This window comes from Pseudophryne corroboree, chromosome 5, assembly GCF_028390025.1.
Source record: "Pseudophryne corroboree isolate aPseCor3 chromosome 5, aPseCor3.hap2, whole genome shotgun sequence".
Taxonomy (NCBI): Eukaryota; Metazoa; Chordata; class Amphibia; order Anura; family Myobatrachidae; genus Pseudophryne; species Pseudophryne corroboree.
Genome location: NC_086448.1, coordinates 706,032,460 through 706,058,553, shown reverse-complemented (window position 1 = coordinate 706,058,553; position 26,094 = coordinate 706,032,460). Strand labels below are relative to the sequence as shown.

The 26,094-nt window shown below is 48.4% G+C and overlaps 1 protein-coding gene across 3 annotated transcripts in view; it reads right to left on the bottom strand.

Moving 5' to 3' along the window:
• TERF1 (telomeric repeat binding factor 1) overlaps positions 1 to 26,094 on the bottom strand; it is a 192,452-nt gene that overhangs the window by 64,146 nt on the left and 102,212 nt on the right. For all 3 annotated transcript variants that reach the window (XM_063923919.1, XM_063923917.1, XM_063923918.1), the window contains exon 11: positions 7,108 to 7,196. In XM_063923919.1, coding sequence (XP_063779989.1) covers positions 7,108 to 7,196 — 89 coding nt within the window. The remainder of the gene's footprint in view (positions 1 to 7,107; positions 7,197 to 26,094) is intronic.

Genomic DNA, 26,094 nt, shown 5'->3' with positions numbered 1-26,094 from the left:
TAAATTTAGTGCCCCCCCCCCCCCCCTTTTTAACCCTTTGAGCCTGAAAACTACAGGGGAGAGCCTGGGGAGCTGTCTTCCAGCTGCACTGTGAAGGAAAAATGGCACCAGTGTGCTGAGGGAGATAGCCCCGCCCCTTTTCCGGCGGACTTCTCCCGCTTTTTTATGGATCTCTGGCAGGGGTATTTTACACATATATAGCCTATATGACTATATATTGTGTAGATTTGCCAGCCAAGGTGTTTAATATTGCTGCTCAGGGCGCCCCCCCAGCGCCCTGCACCCGTCAGTGACCGGAGTGTGAGGTGTGCATGAGGAGCAATGGCGCACAGCTGCAGTGCTGTGCGCTACCTTGGCGAAGACCGAAGTCTTCTGCCGCCGATTTCCAGGACCGTCTTCTTGCTTCTGGCTCTGTAAGGGGGACGGCGGCGCGGCTCCGGGACCGAACGATCGAGGTCGGGTCCTGTGTTCGATTCCTCTGGAGCTAATGGTGTCCAGTAGCCTAAGAAGCCCAAACTATCTCCAGTCAGGTAGGTTCGCTTCTTCTCCCCTTAGTCCCTCGTAGCAGTGAGTCTGTTGCCAGCAGATCTCACTGAAAATAAAAAACCTAAAATATACTTTCTTTTCTAGGAGCTCAGGAGAGCCCCTAGTGTGCATCCAGCTCAGCCGGGCACAAGATTCTAACTGAGGACTGGAGGAGGGTCATAGTGGGAGGAGCCAGTGCACACCAGGTAGTCCTAAAGCTTTCTTTAGTTGTGCCCAGTCTCCTGCGGAGCCGCTATTCCCTATGGTCCTTACGGAGTCCCAGCATCCACTTAGGACGTCAGAGAAATAAATAAAAATTAAGACTGGAGATCTCTCTCCAACGTATGCTATCTCGGCGAGACACAAAAAACACTGAGGTACTATGGGAGTATGGAGGAGGGAGTAGAGTTACTAATTTAAATATTTAAATATGTCTATCCCTGCTAAAGCCCCGTCCATATCCCAAGAGTACTCCAGTGACCCCTAGTGGATGAAAAAGAAATACTGATAAAAGTGCACCATAGCTGCATCACTCTATTCCGCTAAGTGACATCTGTGTGTGCCTCTGTCTCCCATCTATTCAACTCTATAAAGAGAACATGCATGAGAAAGAATGACTTGTATGTGCGCATAACCTTAGTGTATGTACTCACAGGTATTGTAACTTGCAGCATGGTAAGTGAGGGCAATCAATTTCTCAAGGTTAACATATTCAATAAAAAATGGTGGGACAGAATAGATGATATACCAATAAACAAGATGAATTCATTTTCTAAACTGTTCTAGAAAAATAAGAATTTACTTACCGATAATTCTATTTCTCGTAGTCCGTAGTGGATGCTGGGGACTCCGTCAGGACCATGGGGAATAGCGGCTCCGCAGGAGACAGGGCACAAAAGTAAAAGCTTTAGGATCAGGTGGTGTGCACTGGCTCCTCCCCCTATGACCCTCCTCCAAGCCTCAGTTAGGATACTGTGCCCGGACGAGCGTACACAATAAGGAAGGATTTTGAATCCCGGGTAAGACTCATACCAGCCACACCAATCACACTGTACAACCTGTGATCTGAACCCAGTTAACAGCATGATAACAGCGGAGCCTCTGAAAAGATGGCTCACAACAATAATAACCCGATTTTTGTAACAATAACTATGTACAAGTATTGCAGACAATCCGCACTTGGGATGGGCGCCCAGCATCCACTACGGACTACGAGAAATAGAATTATCGGTAAGTAAATTCTTATTTTCTCTGACGTCCTAAGTGGATGCTGGGGACTCCGTCAGGACCATGGGGATTATACCAAAGCTCCCAAACGGGCGGGAGAGTGCGGATGACTCTGCAGCACCGAATGAGAGAACTCCAGGTCCTCCTCAGCCAGGGTGTGCCCCTGACCAAGTAGCAGCTCGGCAAAGTTGTAAAGCCGAGACCCCTCGGGCAGCCGCCCAAGATGAGCCCACCTTCCTTGTGGAATGGGCATTTACATATTTTGGCTGTGGCAGGCCTGCCACAGAATGTGCAAGCTGAATTGTACTACACATCCAACTAGCAATCGTCTGCTTAGAAGCAAGAGCACCCAGTTTTTTGGGTGCCTACAGGATAACAGCAAGTCAGTTTTCCTGACTCCAGCCGTCCTGGAAACCTATATTTTCAGGGCCCTGACAACATCTAGCAACTTGGAGTCCTCCAAGTCCCTAGTAGCCGCAGGTACCACAATAAGCTGGTGCAGGTGAAACGCTGACACCACCTTAGGGAGAAACTGGGGACGAGTCCGCAGCTCTGCCCTGTCCGAATGGACAATCAGATATGGGCTTTGTGAGACAAAGCCGCCAATTCTGACACTCGCCTGGCCGAGGCCAGGGCCAACAGCATGGTCACTTTCCATGTGAGATATTTCAAATCCACAGATTTGAGCGGTTTAAACCAATGTGATTTGAGGAATCCCAGAACTACGTTGAGATCCCACAGTGCCACTGGAGGCACAAAAGGGGGTTGTATATGCAGTACTCCCTTGACAAACTTCTGGACTTCAGGAACTGAAGCCAATTTTTTCTGGAAGAAAATTGACAGGGCCGAAATTTGAACCTTAATGGACCCCCATTTTGAGGCCCATAGACACTCCTGTTTGCAGGAAATGCAGGAATCGACCGAGTTGAAATTTCTTCGTGGGGCCTTCCTGGCCTCACACCACGCAACATATTTTCGCCACATGTGGTGATAATGTTGTGCGGTCACCTCCTTCCTGGCTTTGACCAGGGTAGGAATGACCTCTTCCGGAATGCCTTTTTCCCTTAGGATCCGGCGTTCCACCGCCATGCCGTCAAACGCAGCCGCGGTAAGTCTTGGAACAGACATGGTACTTGCTGAAGCAAGTCCCTTCTTAGCGGCAGAGGCCATGAGTCCTCTATGAGCATTTCTTGAAGTTCCGGGTACCAAGTCCTTCTTGGCCAATCCGGAGCCACGAGTATAGTTCTTACTCCTCTACGTCTTATAATTCTCAGTACCTTGGGTATGAGAAGCAGAGGAGGGAACACATACACCGACTGGTACACCCACGGTGTTACCAGAACGTCCACAGCTATTGCCTGAGGGTCTCTTGACCTGGCGCAATACCTGTCCAGTTTTTTGTTCAGGCGGGACGCCATCATGTCCACCTTTGGTCTTTCCCAACGGTTCACAATCATGTGGAAGACTTCCCGATGAAGTCCCCACTCTCCCGGGTGGAGGTCGTGCCTGCTGAGGAAGTCTGCTTCCCAGTTGTCCACTCCCGGAATGAACACTGCTGACAGTGTTATCACATGATTTTCCGCCCAGCGAAGAATCCTTGCAGTTTCTGCCATTGCCCTCCTGCTTCTTGTGCCGCCCTGTCTGTTTACGTGGGTGACTGCCGTGATGTTGTCCCACTGGATCAATACCGGCTGACCTTGAAGCAGAGGTCTTGCTAAGCTTAGAGCATTGTAAATTGCCCTTAGCTCCAGTATATTTATGTGGAGAGAAGTCTCCAGACTATATCACACTCCCTGGAAATTTTTTCCCTGTGTGACTGCTCCCCAGCCTCTCAGGCTGGCATCCGTGGTCACCAGGACCCAGTCCTGAATGCCGAATCTGCGGCCCTTTAATAGATGAGCACTCTGCAGACACCGCAGAAGAAACACCCTTGTCCTTGGAGACAGGGTTATCCGCTGATGCATCTGAAGATGCGATCCGGACCATTTTTCCAGCAGATCCCACTGAAAAGTTCTTGCGTGAAATCTGCCGAATGGAATCGCTTCGTAAGAAGCCACCATTTTTCCCAGGACCCTTGTGCAATGATGCACTGACACTTTTCCTGGTTTTAGGAGGTTCCTGACTAGCTCGGATAACTCCCTGGCTTTCTTCTCCGGGAGAAACACCCTTTTCTGGACTGTGTCCAGAATCATCCCTAGGAACAGCAGACGTGTCGTCGGAAACTGCTGCGATTTTGGAATATTTAGAATCCACCCGTGCTGTCGTAGAACTACTTGAGATAGTGCTACTCCGACCTCCAACTGTTCTCTGGACCTTGCCCTTATCAGGAGATCGTCCATTTTCTTTGAAGAAGAATCATCATTTCGGCCATTACCTTGGTAAAGACCCGGGGTGCCGTGGACAATCCAAACGGCAGCGTCTGAAACTGATAGTGACAGTTCTGTACCACGAACCTGAGGTACCCTTGGTGAGAAGGGCAAATTTGGACATGGAGGTAAGCATCCCTGATGTCCAGGGACACCATATAGTCCCCTTCTTCCTGGTTCGCTATCACTGCTCTGAGTGACTCCATCTTGATTTGAACCTTTGTATGTAAGTGTTCAAATATTTCAGATTTAGAATAGGTCTCACCGAGCCGTCTGGCTTCAGTACCACAATATAGTGTGGAATAATACCCCTTTCCTTGTTGTAGGAGGGGTACTTTGATTATCACCTGCTAGGAATACAGCTTGTGAATTGTTTCCAATACTGCCTCCCTGTCGGAGGGAGACGTTGGTAAAGCAGACTTCAGGAACCTGCGAGGGGGAGACGTCTCGAATTTCCAATCTGTACCCCTGGGATACTACTTGTAGGCTCCAGGGGTCCACTTGCGAGTGAACCCACTGCGTGCTGAAACTCTTGAGACGACCCCCCACCGCACCCGAGTCCGCTTGTACGGCCCCAGCGTCATGCTGAGGACTTGGTAGAAGCGGTGGAGGGCTTCTGTTCCTGGGAATGGGCTGCCTGCTGCAGTCTTCTTCCCTTTCCTCTATCCCTGGGCAGATATGACTGGCCTTTTGCCCGCTTGCCCTTATGGGGACGAAAGGACTGAGGCTGAAAAGACGGTGTCTTTTTCTGCTGAGATGTGACTTGGGGTAAAAGAGGAGGATTTTCCAGCTGTTGCCGTGGCCACCAGGTCCGATGTACCGACCCCAAATAACTCCTCCCCTTTATACGGCAATACTTCCATGTGCCGTTTGGAATCTGCATCACCTGACCACTGTCGTGTCCATAAACATCTTCTGGCAGATATGGACATCGCACTTACTCTTGATGCCAGAGTGCAAATATCCCTCTGTGCATCTCGCATATATAGAAATGCATCCTTTAAATGCTCTATAGTCAATAAAATACTGTCCCTGTCAAGGGTATCAATATTTTCAGTCAGGGAATCCGACCAAGCCACCCCAGCGCTGCACATCCAGGCTGAGGCGATCGCTGGTCGCAGTATAACACCAGTATGTGTGTATATACTGTTTAAGATATTTTCCAGCCTCCTATCAGCTGGCTCCTTGAGGGCGGCCGTATCTGGAGACGGTAACGCCACTTGTGATAAGCGTGTGAGCGCCTTATCCACCCTAAGGGGTGTTTCCCAACGCGCCCTAACTTCTGGCGGGAAAAGGTATACCGCCAATAATTTTCTATCGGGGGAAACCCACGCATCATCACACACTTCATTTAATTTATCTGATTCAGGAAAAACTACAGGTAGTTTTTTCACACCCCACATAATACCCTTTTTTGTGGTACTTGTAGTATCAGAAATATGTAACACCTCCTTCATTGCCCTTAACATGTAACGTGTGGCCCTAAAGGAAAATACGTTTGTTTCTTCACCGTCGACACTGGAGTCAGTGTCCGTGTCTGTGTCGACCGACTGAGGTAAATGGGCGTTTTAAAGCCCCTGACGGTGTTTGAGACGCCTGGACAGGTACTAATTTGTTTGCCGGCCGTCTCATGTCGTCAACCGACCTTGCAGCGTGTTGACATTATCACGTAATTCCCTAAATAAGCCATCCATTCCGGTGTCGACTCCCTAGAGAGTGACATCACCATTACAGGCAATTGCTCCGCCTCCTCACCAACATCGTCCTCATACATGTCGACACACACGTACCGACACACAGCACACACACAGGGAATGCTCTGATAGAGGACAGGACCCCACTAGCCCTTTGGGGAGACAGAGGGAGAGTTTGCCAGCACACACCAAAACGCTATAATTATACAGGGACAACCTTTATATAAGTGTTTTCCCTTATAGCATCTTAATATATAATCATATCGCCAAATAAGTGCCCCCCCTCTCTGTTTTAACCCTGTTTCTGTAGTGCAGTGCAGGGGAGAGCCTGGGAGCCTTCCCACCAGCAGTTCTGTGAGGGAAAATGGCGCTGTGTGCTGAGGAGAATAGGCCCCGCCCCCTTTTCGGCGGGCTTCTTCTCCCGTTTTTCTGACAACCTGGCAGGGGTTAAATACATCCATATAGCCCCAGAGGCTATATGTGATGTATTTTTAGCCAGTATAGGTACTTTTATTGCTGCCCAGGGCGCCCCCCCCAGCGCCCTGCACCCTCAGTGACCGTTGGTGTGAAGTGTGCTGAGAGCAATGGCGCACAGCTGCAGTGCTGTGCGCTACCTCATGAAGACTGAGAAGTCTTCAGCCGCCGATTTCTGGACCTCTTCTCTCTTCAGCATCAGCAAGGGGGTCGGCGGCGCGGCTCCGGTGACCCATCCAGGCTGTACCTGTGATCGTCCCTCTGGAGCTAGTGTCCAGTAGCCTAAGAAGCCAATCCATCCTGCACGCAGGTGAGTTCACTTCTTCTCCCCTAAGTCCCTCGTTGCAGTGAGCCTGTTGCCAGCAGGACTCACTGAAAATAAAAAACCTAATAAAACTTTTACTCTAAGCAGCTCTTTAGGAGAGCCACCTAGATTGCACCCTTCTCGGCCGGGCACAAAAACCTAACTGAGGCTTGGAGGAGGGTCATAGGGGGAGGAGCCAGTGCACACCACCTGATCCTAAAGCTTTTACTTTTGTGCCCTGTCTCCTGCGGAGCCGCTATTCCCCATGGTCCTGACGGAGTCCCCAGCATCCACTTAGGACGTCAGAGAAATGTAGTTTCAATCTCCATGATTGATATGGGAACATTTATGCTGCACACCATAACTGTCCCCCACTGTAAGCACTCAATTCATTATTTCTAACAAATGATGGTCTAAATTGGAACAGCAGTGTTTAATGTACTCTGCATCATATAACGACGCAGGGGTAGAGGATCAAATCCCATCTGTAAGCTGTTTAGAGGTTATATGTACTCACTTATGGTGGTACCGCGTGTTATTCTCTTTTTTGTTTTGTCAGGATGCCACGGTGTTCTCTGTTCTAGGGAAAAGAGTCGCCTTTGAGGCCTGCAAAAAATATCACAGCAACATATAGTACTATAATTATTACTGCTATTATCTATTTAAAAAGGTGCAACAAATGTTCAGCAGCCCGAACAGGGGAAATACAGCTACCAATAAATTACAAGAATCTAGACAAATAAAAAAAAAAGTAACAGTTTCACATAAATACATAACTACAGTGTGCAGTAAGTGTAAACATTTATGGAAGAGAACCCTGTACTATAAAAAAATATAGGGGATATGGGTCTGCATAATAGGGAGAAACAAGCAGAGTAATGGGCCCTACACACTGGTAGATCCGCCGCCGAGCTGCCCGACGGCGGATACGGCCAATGGGCGGCGGGGAAGAGGTGACGGGGGGAGTGAAGTTTCTTCACTCCCCCCGTCACCCGGCTCCATAGCAATGCATGCTAATAAGGACAAACTCGTCCATATTGGCCTGCATGCATAAGCGACGGGGCACCAATGATTAACGAGCGCTGGGCCGCGCATCGTTAATAGTTGGAGCCTACACACTACACGATATGAATGAGTTCTCATTCATTAATGAACGAGAACGTTCATATTATGCATTTTATCTGCCAGTGTGTAGGGCCCTTAGGAGAGACAGAGACAGCAGAGTTAAGGGCCATACACCCTAGAAGACATGACCAATGTGAAAGATGAACAATGTGGTAGATGAGCAATTTCCCTTGAACTTCCCAAAGCCCTGACAAACGAAACTGAGTGTACACACTAAGTAATTTTTCAAACAATTTGAAAGACAAAAGATATCTTTGGAATTGGCACCTTTTTTTTACATATTTTAATATTGGGGAGGCATTTCTGGGTGTGTGGGCTGGGCTGTAGAAGGGGGAACCAATGAAGTTTTTTTTATCACCCACTGCCCAACCAATTTCCACTGTGCCACCAACTTAATAAAAAATTAATTTATAATGGGTTCATAAACAATAATATATATATATATATATATATATATATATATTGCGGGCCCATGCGGGCTTCTAGGAGGGCACCTGAGCAGATGTAATTTTAATGGGAGTGCTGCCCTACTTGTGGATGTGTGTGGATTACCCTACTTGCAGAAATAGGGTTATCTGGGCTTAAGCACCCATTCATTACAAGTGTGATATCTCCTGACACGCATCAGTTTTATTCAGCATGGCTGAGGGGAATACTACAGTGGATGATGTTGGTATTGGGACTGTGAACCTGGCGTTACTGACACAAGGTACTATACTTACCTTTACTGACACGGAGGCTGATTCCATACTATTTACACAGCAGCTTAAAGATGATGTTGATGCACAGCCAACCGAGTTCCTGTACAGGGAATTACTGAGACTGAGACAGAAGGAGATGGATTTCCTATACCATGGAATCACGCTCAGTGATTACTATAAGGATAAGAAGATCCCTCGGGGCTTTAGAATTAAGAACTCTCCCACAATAGGCCGTTACAACACGGCATTCTGTAAAAAATGGATAGCCGTGTTGAATAAATGCAGCTTTGATTTATTACTTCTAGTCATAGAAGAGTCGGCCAGGGAATTGAATATATCCCGTGATAAAATCAAGGCTTTTGAAGTACAGCATAAAGCTACTTTGATAGCTGATACCAAAATGAACTGGTATGAGAAGCTTAATAACCAGATATCTACTTATAAACGGGATCTGATACAATTCAAAAAACAAAAAAGTTATCTACGGTCAATGCAGATTACGACTTGAATAGAGTGTATCAATGGGCCAGCAGCACCCGTAACGAACGTATGCGCACATTCAAACAGCGCAATTACAAACAACTGTGGCAATCGGATTCATCCCAAGAAGGAACATCTCACAGTGACGTGGATGGACCTAGTGATGGACAAAACCGAGGAACGAGATCCCCTTTAGGGGCACAGACCCGCCGTGGAGGCGGCAGAGGAGGAGATGGACGAGGAGGGGCGGCCAATGCAAAAGAACGAGGCCGTGGCAGGAAAGGACGTCCGCCACTACGGGGGAGGAGATAGTGTTCAATCTCTCCTCACATCCCCTTACCCCTACTGAAACCCAAGTCTTGTCGAAAGGACTTTCCTTTGTCCCCACTGTCCGGTTTAATTCCATGCAATGGGAAATAGAAAAATACAGTCTAAATAGAAAGCTGAAACTACATGAACACTTCAGGGGTTCTAAAGCTAACCCTAGAACTCAAGGACAGCAAGAATTACCGGCTCAATTGGTGAAGCTACAGAAAAGATCCAGATTTGATCCAGTTTCTAATAGCGCTGCTATTAAGACTTTTAGTCGTATGCTGGACAGTTCTGTGGATAGTGCCGAGTTGTCTAACACAACAGTATCTAATAAATTTGTGCATAATAACATGACTAAGGATGAGTATGATGCATTACGTGATCTTTCATCATACACGGATATCACAATACGCCCCGCTGATAAAGGCGGGGCTATTGTGATACAGGACATCGGTACATATAGGGCTGAACTTGAGCGCCAGTTGGGAGATCATAATGTATATAGATTACTTAAGGGAGATCCCACCAAAATTTTCTGTAAACAATTAAAGGATACGCTCCAAAGGGCTGTGGATGCTGGTGTCATCACTAGTGAATTGATGATGGCGTTGATAACTGAATCACCAGTGACACCGGTCCTCTATTCACTACCTAAGATCCACAAGAGCGTTACAGATCCCCCCGGCAGACCAATTATCTCTGCCCGAGGTGGTTTATTTCAGAAGGTATCTACATATCTTGACGCGCTACTTCAGCCTTGTATAACCAATCACCCCAGGTACTTACTTGATACCACCATGTTTCTAAATAAGCTAGAGTCATTGGGTGAGATTAAATCAGGTAGCCTGCTTGGTAGCATCGATATCTCTAGCCTTTATACAGTGATTCCGAATGAACAGGGTTTATTAGCTGTTAAGAAACTGATTACGGGTAATGTGTTGTATAAAGGGCCTGAGGTTGAATTTTTCTTGGAGCTGCTAGAGATGGTTTTGAAGTGTAATTTTTTCCTCTTTGATGGGAAATTCTATTTGCAAACATCGGGGTGTGCGATGGGGTCCAGTGTGGCCCCGTCGTACGCAAACGCTTATATGTTTATGGTTGAACAGGATATATTCTTCAATAACTGTTTTTTTAATGAGTACATCCAGTTCTATGCAAGATATATTGATGACCTGTTCATGATCTGGTCAGGGGAACAGGATGCCCTCATTCAATTATTGGAGGTACATAATGGATCTGATCATCCGGTTAAATTTACGTACAATATCAGTCCCGATACAGTTAATTATTTAGACGTTAAGGTGACGATTAAACATGGAAAAAATTCCACTGAGTTATACAGCAAGTTGACAGATAGGAATACATTGCTCCATGCACGCAGTTTTCATCCTAGACCATTGAAATTTGGGTTACCTTATTCGCAATTTTTGCGTGCTATCAGGATCTGTAGTAATCACGAGCAAGCCGTAGTTCAGATAGATGAAATGGTTCGTAAATTTAATGGCAGAGGGTATGATATGGATTTATTATTAAAGGCTAAGCAACGAGCCTTGGGATGCAGCAGGGAGTCTTTGCTGCATTCTAGGAATGTCAAACAAGAGTCCAGCAGGATGCCCTGGGTTAACCATTTCAGCACTGCAAGCGGCGCTGTGATTAATTCAGCAAAGAAGTTATGGCCTATAGTCGCCACTGATCAAGATCTTAATTTGGGCAACACAACTATTATGCCATGTTATACACGTGGTCGTAACATCAGGGACTGGGTAATGAAAACCGATATTACAGGTCTTCAATCACATCAAAGTATGCAGAGCAGTTTCATGACCCTTAAAAAAGGATGTTTTAGGTGCCTCAATTGTGTTACTTGTAGTGCGTTGATGGTGGGTAAATTTTTCTCACATCCACATAGTGGTAGGAAGTACGAGATCAAACACCGAGTTACTTGCACCACTAAATTTATAATATATATGATTGTGTGTCCGTGCGGTAAAAATTACATAGGAAAAACTGATCGCACGCTTCGTGAGCGTATGGCCAATCATAAACTGGCAATACGTAATGCACTTAGTTCTGGTAACAGTGACCAACCTGTGGCACGGCACTTTTTAAGTGCTGGCCACAGCTTGGCATCACTTAAGTATATCATCATAGATCATGAACCAGCTAGGCTTAGAGGTGGAGATAGATCTCTACGCCTCTTACAGAAGGAAGCACGGTGGATTCATGAGCTAGGTACACTGTCACCTAGAGGTTTAAATGAAACTCCTGGATTACACTGTTTTTTGTAGAATAGAAAATGTGTTGCATTTTTGTGGAGTTTGTACGTACTCCCATAAATTAGAGTGTGATTCTCTGTTTAACAATGTGCTGCTTACAAGATATATTTCGCTGCTTGTTAAATATTTTCAGCCAAACTGTATGTAAGGGAGTGTTTTGCTGAGTGTCTTTGACACAGGTTCCTATATGTCCCTTTTTTTAAATGTTATGTATTCTCCGTTTCTTTGTTTATAGTGATCGTCAAGGTGTCGCTAGGACCGGAGCGGACGTCATCAACGAGCGTCCGTCCTCTGGGATCACATGTCGGGTCACATGGAGGCCTTATTGTGGTTGTGGGGAATACGGACGTCATCAGCGGACGCCCTCCGGAGCCGCGCGCCGAGCGTCACTCGTGGTGGGGATGCTATTTAAGGTATGTTTTTTGTATGTTTGTTTTACCTGATGACGGAGTGTGAATAAAGTTCTCCGAAACGTTGTAATCTTCTGCCTTGAGACGAGATTGATATCAGAGTGCCGCCTGACCGGGAAGTATATATATATATATATATATATATAACCTTTCGTGTCATCCCACCTGAGCCCTCCCTCACCTTCTCCACCTTCGAGGTCCACACTATCCGCCTCTTCTACCCCATTCACCACCTTGTGGCAGTGATCTACCGCCCCCCTGGCCACTGTTCACCTTTCCTTGACAACTTTGCTGCCTGGCTTCCCCACTTTCTCTCATCCGACCTCCCCTCTGTCATCCTCGGTGACTTTAACATCCCTATTGACATCACTAATGCCGCTTCCACTAATCTTCTCGCCCTTTCCACCTCCTTTGGACTTTCTCAATGGACCACCACCCCTACTCACAATCTCGGCCACTCCCTCGACCTTGTCTTCACCCACCGATGTGATCTCTCTGATTTCTCAAACTCTTCCTACCCTCTCTCTGACCACCATCTGCTTTCTTTCACCCTCTCATCCTCCTCTCCACGCCCAGACCCACCACCACCAGACGCAATCTCGGGTCTCTCAACCTCACTTTCATGTCCTCCCTCGAAACTTTCCTATCTCCTCTTTCCACTATAACTTGTCCCAACCAGGCAGCCTCCTTCTATAACTCTTCCCTAACCGCTGCTCTCGACTCTGTGGCCCCCCCTCTCCTCTGTCCCCCTCCGCCGCTCCAAACCCCAACCCTGGCACACCACACTAACACGTTTCTTACAAAAATGCTCACGCTCCGCTGAACGCTCCTGGAGGAAATCACACTCTCTGCCGGACTTCCTCCATTTCAAGTTTATTCTCTCCTCCTACAGCTCTGCTCTTTCCCTCGCCAAGCAATCCTTTTTCCAAGCACTCATCTCTTCTCAGTCCTACTGTCCACGCCGTCTCTTTGAAACTTTCAACACTCTCCTTCGCCCCCCTCCCATCCTCCCTCACTGCCACTGACTTTGCCTCCATCTTCATCTCCAAAATTGAGGACATCCAACACGACATCTCCCGCCGTCACCCCTCTGCTACCCCCCTGCCCCCTTTATCCCTCCCCTCCATCTATCCCACCCTGTCCTCCTTCTGTCCCACTTCAGAAAAGGAAGTCCACTCCCTCATCTTATCCCCCCCCCCCCTCCACCTGCCCCCTGGACCCCCTTCCCTCCCGTCTTCTCCGCTCCCTCTCCCCCACTGCCTGCTCCCACCTTGCTCACCTCTTTAACCTGTCCCTCTCCACCGGCATCTTCCCCTCACCATTCAAACATGCTCTGGTCTCTCCTATTCTCAAAAAACCCAACCTCGACCCCTCATCACCCACTAACTACCGCCCCATCTCTCTTCTCCCTTTCGCCTCCAAATTACTTGAACGACTAGTCTACAGCCGTCTCACAAGCTACCTCTCTGACAACTCCATCCTCGATCCACTACAATCTGGCTTTCGCCCACTCCAATCAACTGAGACTGCCCTGGTGAAAGTCACCAATGACCTGCTTTCGGCCAAATCCAAGGGCCACTTCTCTCTGCTCATCCTTCTGGACCTCTCTGCTGCCTTTGACACCGTAGATCATCCTCTCCTCCTCCGCACACTCCAAAACGCTGGCCTCTCTAGCACTGTCCTTGACTGGTTTTCTTCTTACCTCACTAACCGCTCCTTCTCTGTGTCTGCCTCCAGCACCACCTCACACCCTTCCATCCTTCCTGTTGGTGTCCCTCAGGGTTCTGTCCTTGGACCCCTTCTGTTCTCCCTGTATACCTCTTCCCTGGGTGCGCTCATTAACTCATTTGGCCTTCAATTACACCTCTATGCTGATGACACACAACTCTAGCTCTCATCTCCTGATCTGTCCCCCTCTGTCCTCTCTCAGCTTTCCAGCTGCCTCTCCGCAATCTCCTCCTGGATGTCTGAACGCTCTCTAAAGCTCAACATGGACAAAACTGAACTCATCATCTTCCCCCCATCCAGAGCAACACCCCCGACCAATATCTCCATCATTGTTGACAACACCACCATCTCCCCCTTTCCCCAACTCCGCTGCTTGGGCATCACTCTTGACTCCTCCCTCTCCTTTGCACCCCACATCCAAGCTCTGGCACAATCCTGTCGTTTCCAGCTACGCAAGATTGCTCGTATCAGGCCATATCTCTCCCAGAGTGCAACTAAACTCATCATCCACTCACTGGACATCTCACGACTTGACTACTGCAATGTCCTCCTCACTGGCCTCGCTTGCTCCCATCTTGCTCCCCTCCAATCTGTCCTGAACTCCGCAGCTAGGCTTATCTTCCTCTCCCGCCGCACCACATCTGCCACTCCCCTTCAAAAAAATCTACACTGGCTCCCATTCCCCTACAGAATCCTCTTCAAACTCCTCACCCTCACATACAAGGCCATCTCTAATTCCACTGCTCCCTACATCTCCAACCTCCTTTCCCTTCATACTCCCTCCCGTCCCCTACGGTCGACTAATGACCGTCGCCTCTCCACCGCCCTGGTCACAGCTTCCCATGCACGAGTTCAGGATTTTGCCCGTGCTGCACCCCTTCAGTGGAACGCACTCCCCTGCTCCATTAGACTCTCCCCGACCTTGCAAAGCTTCAAACGGGCACTAAAAACCCACCTATTCATCAAAGCATACCTTCCCGATGCATTACCCAGTGCTGAAGCCGCGACTCCACCCCCCTGCCTCATGCCGTGAACATATCAGCTTTGCTTGCATACTGCCATCAGGCTACCTCCCACTTGCCTGCACCTCTTGTCATCTGTCTGTTGCCCCTCCCCACTAGATTGTTAGCTCTTCAGAGCAGGGCCCTCTTTCCTCTTGTTATCTAAGCCCTCGTCTCAACACATTTCACTCGCAGCTCTCCCCTACTCAACGACCATCTTTTTCCTGCTAGTAAAGGCTCATCTCCATCTATGGCCACCAGCCTCTAGTAGTACGATGATCACTCCATCAATACTTACATCTTAGCTGTATTATGTCTTGAAAACGTGTGGTGCTCTGTTACTTGTACTCTATTTCTGTTATTTATTTACTGTAATGCTATGTTTTGTCTCCCTGCACTGTCCTTATTTAAATGTGGCTTGTACATTGGTGGGGCAGTGGGTGAGAATCATTGGTGTACAGTGGATGTGGGCTGTACATTAGTGGGGCAGCGGTGACTGTACACTGAAGGAAGAAGAGGCTGTGGCTGTGCGGCTCCGTGTGAAGGAAGAAGAGGCTGTGCGGCTCTGTGTGAAGGAAGAGGCTGTGGCTGTGCTGGCGGCGGGGCGGGCGGCAGTGGCTGGTAAGATGAAGCCGGGGACGGTCTGTGAGGAGGAGCAATGTCACATTGTGCACATTGCTCATCACGGCTCCGTACACACATGCCGTGATGAGCGATGTCACAAGTGACATTGCTCACATTTAGCTGCATGCATGGCCGACCCTCGACCTGCTCTTAACGAGCACGGGTGCGCGCATCGGCCGTCGGGGGGCCATACACACTAGATGACTTGAACGATATATCAATCAAAATGGTCTATATCGTCCATATCTGTTAAAAAAAAATCGTCTGGTGTGCATGGCCCTTTAGGTGCGGGAGTGGTAAGCTAGTTTTAAGGACATGTTTGAAGGCTGGGACAGTGCTCCAGATGAAGGAAGCAGCACAGTAAAAAAAAAACAAAAAAAAAAAAACAACAACTTTAAAGATTGAGGCTGGAGAGGGGAAAAGAAAGGTCAAAGTCTGATTCTGGGAACAAAGGAGATGGAGACATTATCAGCAAAGGAAAGAGTGGGAGAGGAGGGAGTTGGGCTGTGAAAAATTACTCATTCAGTTATAAAGATCTTTATTTTCAGAAAATGTTATGCCAGGATGAGATGGTTGACAGACAGGAGGTGACACAGGAGACGACAGAGGGAGAGAGAGAGCATAGAAAGAAAAGTAAAATTTTGAATAATCAGAGAGGTGCTATCAGAAGACAAAGGAACGTATAAGCTCAGATAAATTAAGATTTAGGAGAAAATTTGAGGGACCTAATGGGAAGCGGAAGTAGAGGGAGGTAGAGGTAGGCGTAGATATGATATGACTGAGTGGTTGGACAGGTAGAATGTGAACAATGAAAATAAAAAGTGGGGAAAGTTTGATGCAGGAGGGGGTTACCAACGGTGTCAAACGCAAACTGAGGTCAAGTAGTATAAGAATACATAACTGGCTGTGAGGAGGTCAACGTGATCTGGTGAGGGCAGTTTCAGTTGAGCGAAGAGACTAAAAACTGATTGGAATGGGTCACGGAAATTGGAAAAGAAGTGGGTGAGATGGTTGTAGATGGTTGCTTAAAGATCTTGGATTTATATGGGAGGAAAGATATGGGATGGTAGTTAAGAATGGGAGGAGTGGTCAAGTGAAGGTTTCTTGAGAATGGAAGACCATGGATGCTTCAAGAAAGTGTAAAGAAAAAATATTGAAAAGATACGTGGAGTTCAAAAAGTCCCTCCACAGTGAGCACTTTCTTCTCTGCAGCTATGGGATGCTAAATAGGGACACTTTTAAACACTTAATGTAGGTAAGTAAGTAACTAACACATTTTTTTTTATTTCATGTAAATAATAGGATTTTAAATTACCTACCGGTAAATCCTTTTCTCTTAGTCCATAAAGGATATTGGGGAATCTAGTAATATGGGGTATAGATGGGGTCCAAAGGAGCCGGTGCACTTTAAAATTTCTTCAACTGGGTGTGCTGGCTCCTCCCCTCTATGCCCCCTCCCACAGGCAGCTATAGGTAAAAACGTGCCTGAAGGAGAAAGGACATATATGAGAGAAGGAAACATGACAACAAAGAGTGGTGAGATTTATAAACCAGCACACCACTAACATACAACGACCAGCAACGGCTGGAAACAACAGCAACAGCTGAACAGTTAACCACATAAAAGAGAACCAGTACAGAAGTCAACGCACTGAGGCGGGCGCTCAATATCCCTTATGGCCTACGAGAAAAGGATTTACCAGTAGGTAATTAAAAAGGGCACAAGAACCCAGCGTCCAAAGGAAGCATCCTGGGAGGCGGAAGTATCGAAGGCATAGAATCTTATGAACGTGTTCACTAAAGACCACGTAGGGTCGCACCACGGCGGGCCGCCCAAGAAGGGCCAACCGACCCAGAAGAATGGGCTTTGATGGTAGCAGGAGCTGGAACGCCAGTCTGTACATAAGCACGTGCAATCACCATTCTAATCCATCTGGCCAGGGTCTGCTTATTCGCAGGCCAGCCACGTTTGTGAAAACCAAAAAGTACAAAGAGAGAATCAGACTTCCGAATGGAAGCTGTCCTCTTAACATAGATACAGAGAGCCCATACCACGTCCAAAGACCGCTCTTTGGATGACAATTTAGAAGAGATAAAGGCCGGAACCACAATCTCTTGGTTAAGGTGGAAAGAAGATACCACCCTAGGTAGATAACCAGGACAGCTCGGTCACGGTGAAAAAACGAGATTTATGGTAAGAACTTACCGTTGTTAAATCTCTTTCTGCGAGGTATACTGGGCTCCACAGGGAATGACATTGGGGTGTAGAGTAGGATCTTGATCCAAGGCACCAACAGGCTCAAAGCTTTGACCTTCTTCTCAGAATGCATAGCGCCGCCTCCTCTATAACCCCGCCTCTGTGCACAGGAGCTCAGTTTTTGTTAACCAGTCCAATGCAGTAGTAGGTAAAAAAAGAGACAACAACCATTAGTAGCCACATACACCACATTCTCACAACAGGAGAAAATGTCAGTGGCTACTGCCATACCAACACAAAGAAGCTAAGGCCCTCATTCAGAGTTGTTCGCTCGCAAGCTGCTTTTAGCAGCTTTGCACACGCTAAGCCGCCGCCTACTGGGAGTGAATCTTAGCTTATCAAAATTGCGAACGAAAGATTAGCAAAATTGCGAATAGACACTTCTTAGCAGTTTCTGAGTAGCTCCACACTTACTCGGCAACTGCGATCAGTTCAGTCAGTTTCGTTCCTGGTTTGACGTCACAAACACTCCCAGCGTTCGGCCAGACACTCCTCCGTTTCTTCAGCCACTCCCGCGTTTTTCCCAGAAACGGTAGCGTTTTTTCGCACACACCCATAAAACTGCCAGTTTCCGCCCAGAAACACCCACTTCCTGTCAATCACATTACGAACACCAGAACGCAGAAAAAACCTCGTAATGCCGTGAGTAAAATACCTAACTGCATAGCAAATTTACTTGGCGCAGTCGCACTGCGGACATTGCGCATGCGCATTAGCGACAAATCGCTCCGTTGTGAGAAAAATATAACGAGCGAACAACTCGGAATGACCCCCTAAGTGCGTCAGGGTGGGCGCCCTGTGGAGCCCTCGCAGAAAAAGATTTAACAACTGTAAGTTCTTACCATAAATCTCGTTTTCTGCTGCAGGGTACACTGGGCTCCACAGGGAATGACATTGGGGATGTCCTAAAGCACTGTAGCGGGCACAAGAACCCGGCGTCCAAAGGAAGCATCCTGGGAGGCGGATGTATTGAAGGCATAAAACCTTATGAACGTATTTATTGAGGACCACGTAGCCGCCTTGCACAATTGTTCAAGGGTCGCACCACAGCGGGCTGCCCAAGAAGGTCCAACAGACCGAGTAGAATGGGCCTTGATGGTAGCAGGAGCTGGAAGGCCAGCCTGTACATAAGCATCTGCAATCACCAATCTAATCCATCTGGCCAGGGTCAGCTTGTGAGTAGGCCAGCCACGTTTGTGAAAACCAAACTTCCGAAGGGATGCAGTTCTCTTCACATAGATACGGAAAGCCCGTACCACATCCAAAGACTGCTCTTTGGAAGACAATGCAGGAGAGGCAAAGGTGGAAAGAAGACACCACCTTAGGTAAGTACCCGGGACGTGTTCGAAGAACTGCCAGGTCATGGTGAAAAATCAGATATGGGGACCTACAAGACAAGGCACCCAGATCCGACACCCGACTAGCAGAGGCAATAGCCAGCAGAAACGATACCTTAAGAGAAAGCCACTTAAAGGCTGCAGATTCAAGAGGCTCAAACAGAGACTCTTGCAATGCCCCCAGAAACACAGACAAGTCCCAAGGAGCCACAGGCGGGACATAAGGAGGTTAAATTCGCAACACACCCTGAGTGATCAGGTAAAGTCGCAATTTTTCTCTGGAACCAAACAGACAAGGCAGAAATATGAACCTTGATGGAGGCCAGACGAAGGCCCAAGTCCAGACCCCGTTGTAGAAAGGCCAAATGTTTGGCCGTACTAAACTTCTTAGCGTCATAATGGTCAGTGGCGCACCAAGGAAAGTAAGAATTCCAGACCCTATGATAAGACGGAAGCTTGGAGAGCCACGCCGTCAAAGCCAGCCGGGCCAGATCCTGGTAGACACAAGGGCCCTGAACGAGGAGGTCTGGTCATTGTGGAAGCAGAAGAGGACGCTCTAACGATAGACCCTGAAGATCTGAGAACCAGTGCCGTCTGGGCCATGCTGGAGCGAGCAGAAGTAGGATTCCTCCTTCTTGCTTGAATTTTCTTAATACTCTGGGCAGGAGTGACACCAGAGGGGACACGTATGGCAGCCGAAAGTTCCATGGAATTGCCAGTGCGTCCACGAACACTGCTTGAGGATCCCTTGTCTTTGCTCCGAAGACCGGAACCTTGTGATTGTGTCGAGATGCCATCAGGTCCACATCTGGGAGGCCCCACTTCTCCACTAGGAGTTGAAATACTTCTGGAAGGAGGCTCCACTCTCCGGCGTGTACGTTCTGACGACTGAGGAAGTCCGCTTCCCAGATCAGGACCCCCGGGATGAACACTGCCGATATGGCTGGCAGATGGCATTCTGCCCACTGAAGAATTCTTGAAACTTCCCTCATTGCCATACGGCTGCGAGTGCCGCCTTGATGATTTATGTACGCCACCGTGGTGGCGTTGTCCGATTGTACTTGAACAGGTCTGTTCTGTATTAAATGCTGGGCCAAGTTCAGGGCATTGAACACTGCCCGCAGTTCCAGAATGTTTATCGGGAGGAGAGACTCCTCCTTGGTCCACCGACCCTGAAGGGAGTGTTGCTCCAACACCGCACCCCAACCTCTCAGACTGGCATCCGTCGTCAGAAGGACCCAGTTGGAGATCCAGAAAGGACAACCCCTGCTCAATCGTTAATCCTGAAGCCACCAGCTCAGTGACAGACGGACCTCCGGAGACAAGGAGATCATGTGAGACCTGATCCAAAGAGGCAGGCCTTCCCACTTGGCAAGAATCAATTTCTGTAGAGGGCGGGAATGAATTGTGCGAACTCCACTATGTCGAAAGCAGACACCATGAGACCTAGCACTTGCCTCGTCGAATGTATCAACACTTGCGGCCGAGATAGGAAGCATCAAATCCTGTCCTGAAGCTTCAGAACTTTCTCCTGAGACAAGAACAACCGCTGGTTATGAGTGTCTAACAACGCTCCCAGGTGCACCATGCTCTGAGCAGGGACCAGGGAAGATTTCTTCCAGTTAATGAGCTACCCGTGGGCTTGCAGAAACTTGAACATCAGATCCAGATGGCGTAGGAGAATTTCAGGAGAATTCACCAGGATCAACAAATCGTCCAGATACGTCAGGATCCTGACCCCTTGACGGCGGGGTACAGCCGTCATTACCGCCATGACCATGGTGAAGACTCGCGGAGTCGTGGCCAAACCAAAAGTTAACGCCCGAAACTGGTAATGGAGGTTGCCAACCGCAAACCCCAGGTACTGCTGATGCGACATTGCAATGGGAATATGCAGGTAAGCTATGTTCAGGGAGACCATATAATCCCCAGGTTCCAAGGCCAGAACAATAAAGCGATGAGTTTCCATACGAATCTTGGGACCCTCACAAATTTGTTCAAGGAATTGAGGTTGAGCCGAGAGGACCCATTTGTCGGGACTAGAAACAGTGGTGAATAGAACCCCTTGCCTCTCTGAGCCAGATGCACCTGTACTACCAGTCCTCCTCTTGCAAGGCCCCCAGAATCATCGACAAATCCCAAGGAGCCACAGGCGGGGACATAGGGTGTGTTACGGATTCAACCTCCCTGAGTGAATGTATGAACATCAGGCAGAGTCGCAATTTTTCTCTGAAACCACACTGACAAATATGAACCTTGATGGAGGCCAGACGAAGGCCCAAGCCCAGGCCCCGTTGTAGGAAGGTCAAAAGTTTGGCCGTACTAAACTTGTAAGTGTCATGATTGTTAGCTGTGCACCAAGCAAAGTAAGAAACGTCCCAAGTGGAACTCCGCAGGCGGATACGTGCGTTCTTCTCACCAAGAGACATAGCTTCTCCAGATATGATGATAGTGTTTTGACGTCACAGGCTTCCCGGCCTGAACCATGGTAGCAATAACCTTTTCGGAAAAGCCCTTGTGAGCTAGGATGTTCCGCTCAACCTCCATGCCGTCAAACGAAGTCGCCGTAAGTCCGGGTAGACGAACGGTCCTTGTTGAAGAACATCTCTGAGAGGTAGAGGCCAAGGGTTTTCGACTGACATGTCCAGAAAATCCGCGTACCACGCCCTCAGAGGCCGATCCGGGGCAATCAGAATTGCCTGGGCTTCCTGATTTCTGATGCGCTTGAGCACCCTTGGGAGCAACGGACTCGGAGGAAACAGGTAGACCAGCCGATAAGGCCAAGGCGACGTCAGTGCATCTACTGCCCTCGTCTGAGGGTCCCTGGTTCATGAGCAATACCAGTGAAGCTTCTTGTTGAGACGAGAGGCCATCATGTCTATCTGTGAGCAGCCCCACCGGTGGATAATCTGCTGGAAAACCTGCTGGTGGAGACCCCACTCCCCTGGGTGGAGATTGTGACGACTCAGGAAGTCCGCTTCCCAGTTGTCTACTCCCGGGGTGAAGATTGCAGACATTGCTCTTGCATTTCTTTCTGCACAGAGGAGTATCCTTGACAACTCTCGCATGCAGGCTCTGCTTTTTGTCCCTCCTTGCCAATTGATGTACGCCACTGATGTGGCATTGTCCGACCGTGCTTGGATTGCGTGATCCCAGAGCAGAGGAGAGGCCTGAAGCAGAGCACTGTAGATCGCCCGAAGTTCCAGAATGTTGTCGGAAGGAGGCTTTCGTGGGCTGACCATCTGCCCGGGAACTGTGCCCCAGCTGAAAAGTTCTGGCACGGAACCTCCCATATTGGATCACCTCGTATGAGGCGACCATTTTTCCCGAACAATATTATGCAAAGATGGATGGACACTTGAGTAGGTTGGAGCACCATGCGGACTATCTCCTGAAGTGTTCTCACCTTGTCCTCTGGTAGGAACACTTTCTGGGCCACAGTATCCAGCAACATCCCCAGGAACAGGAGCGCTGAGTTGGCTCCAGGTGGGACTTCTGTCACGCTATGGGTGGATCCTCAATTTACAGAAGTTTGATAGTGCGGTCTATATGGAGCAACAAAAGCTCCCTGGATCTTGCTTTGATCAGATGATCGTCCAGGTAAGGGACAATATGGACTCCCTGGACCCGGATCATCATCATTTACGCCATCACCTTTGTGAACACCCTCGGAGCTGTGGACAGGCCGAAGGGCAGTGCCTGGAATTGGTAGTGATTGTCCAGCAGGGTAAACCTCAGGTATGCCTGATGAGGTGTGCAAATTGGAATATGGAGGTAGGCGTCCTTGATAGCCAAGGAAACCATGAATTCCTGTTCTTCCAGGCCCGTAATTACTGCTCGCAAGGGATCCATTTTGAACTTGAACACCTTCAGGTAAGGATTCAAGGACTTTAGATTCAAAATGGGCCTTACCGAACCCTCCAGTTTCGGCACCACAAACAGGTTGGAGTAATAACCCTTGCCTCGTTGTGGTATTGGTACTGGCACAATGACGTGGGACTGGAACAACTTTAGGATGGCCTGTTGCAACGTAACCTGCATATCTTCCAAAGCTGGTAAGCTTGATTTGAAAAATCATTGGGGAGGAGCACTGTCGAACTCCAGCTTGAAGCCTTGAGAAGCGAGATCCTTGACCCAGGTATCATGGCAGGAAGCCTCCCAGACGCGGCTGAAGTGACGCAATCAAGCTCCCACCTCGAGATCCCCTCGAGGTGGGTGGGCATTGTCATGCTGAGGTCTTAGTGGAAGCAGAACTGGTGGTCTATTCCTGAGAGCTGGTGCCTGCAGGCTTTCTTGACTTACCTATGGTGCCTCTAGCCGCATTGGAGGCACCTCTGGCCTTAGATCGAAATCTGTGAGACCGAAAGGACTGTACAGACGGCCCTGGGTAGGAGCGTCTCGCCGGCGGGGCCCCAGAGGGGAGAAACGTGAATTTTCCATCCGTAACTTTGGAAATCAATGTATCCAATTCAACCCCAAAGAGCCATTCCCCTGAAAAGGCGAGGGATTCCACACTGCGTATGGATTCCGTGTCCGCTATCCACTGACGCAACTACAAGGCCCTGCGCAACGACACTGCCATGCAGAGGTCCTAGCATTAATGTTCCCCATCTCCTTGAGGGAATCACAGAGGACGTGTGTAGCGTCCTGAATGTGCTTTAGGAGGGTCACCATAGTGACCGGGGGCATAGCCCCCGAGAGGCCCTCCTGAATTTGAGTGGCCCATGAATGAATGGCATGGGTCATCCAGCAACCTGCAATGACCAGCCTTTGCAATACACCTGCTGCCATGTAAATAGATTTTAGAAGTGTAGCTTCTATTTTCCTATCCCCAGGATCCTTTATGGTAAAGGAGCCCGGGGCAGGCAGCACTACCTTTTTGGACAGTCGAGAGACTGATACATCAACCCCCGGGAGTTCCTATCTTCAGGAGCAAATGGGAAAGTGCACAAAAACTTTTTGACACTTGGAATTTTTTGTCCGGATTTTTCCAGGCCAACTTGAATAGGTCATCTAACTCTGCAGAATCAGGGAAAGTGACATTAGGCTCTTGTTTTGTGTAAAGAAAAACGACTGCTGTGACGCAGTGTCCTCAACACATCCCGTATAGCCAGAATTAGGGGTTCAAAACCCTGAGCAGAATCGGTATCCCCACTAACGGGGTCCAAGTCCTCCCCATCCTCCTGTATATCCTCATCTTTGTCAGATAGTAGAGCAGTCAAACCACGCTTTTGTGGTCCTGCATGAGAGGAGGGGGGCTGTGTAACATTTGCCCTAGCAGCTAAAACTGCAACAGCCTGTTGTAGTAGCTGAGTTTTCTGAACATTAGCAGTGAGCTGGGATGACATATCAGACATCATATTTTTCAGAGACCCTAGCCATGCGGGCTCTGGACCCTCTCCTCCAGCTCCTTCACTGATTTCTGAAGATTGGCTGCATTGTTCACAAGAAACAGAATCAGATAATACTGGAGAGAATCTAGTGTGACATACACTGCACAGCTTGTGTTTACCCATGTTTCACAGTAAGCACAGTAACATACACATACACAGTAAAATATCTCAAGCATGCCCTTACTGTATGTGAGAGTAGACACACAGAGAGAAGGACACTAGCACACCCCTAGCTGCACAGCCCCAATGAGGCTGACAGCTAACTATATCACAGTAAACACTAATAATGTCTGTCCTGTAGAGGGGTGGTATTCATGTGACCGGCGGTCAGCAGACCAACGGTCACATGACCTCCCCCAAAAATCCCGCCCCCTCACTATGCCGACCAATAGGACTATTTCCACTTGTGGATGTCCAAGGCACCCATAGAGTAGGAATATAACCCGTGGCGATCGCAGGTCGCCACCGAGCCCACAAGGGGCTTGTTGCACTCGCTTCTCCCTGCCGTGATCCCGGCGTTGGTATGCTGACCGGCGGTCAGCCATACTACACCCCTGTAGAGGACCCAGATAGTGTACAATGGCGGCTCTCCCACTTTGCTACACCCCCTTACCAGTTTTCCAGCGTGTCTTGTGAGGCAGGAAGCGCTGTGTGTGTTGTATATGGTTGCATTAAGAAGAGGAAGGCACCAAAATGCCTCTGGTCCCGCTCTGAGGTAGCTCCGCCCTCTCCAATGGTGCTGGAGCTACAGTGATTATTTATACTGGCAAGGTCTCCTGTTTGATTAAAAATGTCACACAAGTGCTAGTTCAAGCGATTGTCAGCCAGTCTACACGGGGGACCCTAGCGGGAGCCCCCCCAGAGGCTCCTGTATGCCACGCCCGCGTTCAGCCCCACTTTGAACCGGGGGACCCCCCTAGCAGGGCCCCCGGTTTGTCCTCACCACAGACGTCACCTTCAGGCACTGTTAGGGGTGTGCGGCGTGCTGCGATTGTGACAGCCAAGGAGCAGTGCCCTGCTGAACAACAACCCCTCAGGACGTTAGTCCTGCAGCAGGGAAGCAGCTCTGCACCTCGCAAGGCCAGTGACAGCTCCCCTCCCTCCCCACCCCCACCTCCCACGGTGCAGGTATGCTGTTGCCCAGACAGCATACTAAAAATAACAAACATTAAAAAGAAATTGAAGAAAGCTCTCTGGAGCTCAGAGATGTGCATCCTCTCCTGAGGGCACTTTTTTTCTGAACTGCCTATGGGAGGAGGCATAGAGGGGAGGAGCCAACACACCCAGTGAACCCTGTCTATACCCCATCGTACTAAATTCCCCAATATCCCTTATGGATGCTAGAGAGAAAGTGTTTAAAAACAGCTATGTTGTCATATTACTTAACACATTCTCTGCGAGGCCTGCTTAGCACACAGCCACTGCAGAAGGACTTTTTGAACTCCCTGTACAGCATGGTACCCTGTGGGAACATGCTTCAAAGGGAAGGATAAGAATAGGGGTGTTTGTGCAGATGGTGGTTCAAGGGGTATAAAATAAATCATGTATCAAGGAAAAAGAGAAAAAGACCGAAGCACTTGTACAGAATCCTAAATAGTATATGTAAGAGCACAGTGGATTAACTCTATGGTAAGTAAATCACTGTATAAATAGACAATCAGCACTCATACTGTGAGAGTAAATTAAGTATATAGGTAAACTAAAAATATAAAATAAAAAAATAATAGATACTCTCCTGTTTGGGGCACTAAACCACCAGAATTGGAGGTATAATACAATATAGAACTTTACTTTTATTATGTACGTTAAAAATTATGAACCTCACAAAACAACACGGAAGAAGTAACTATAAAATCAATA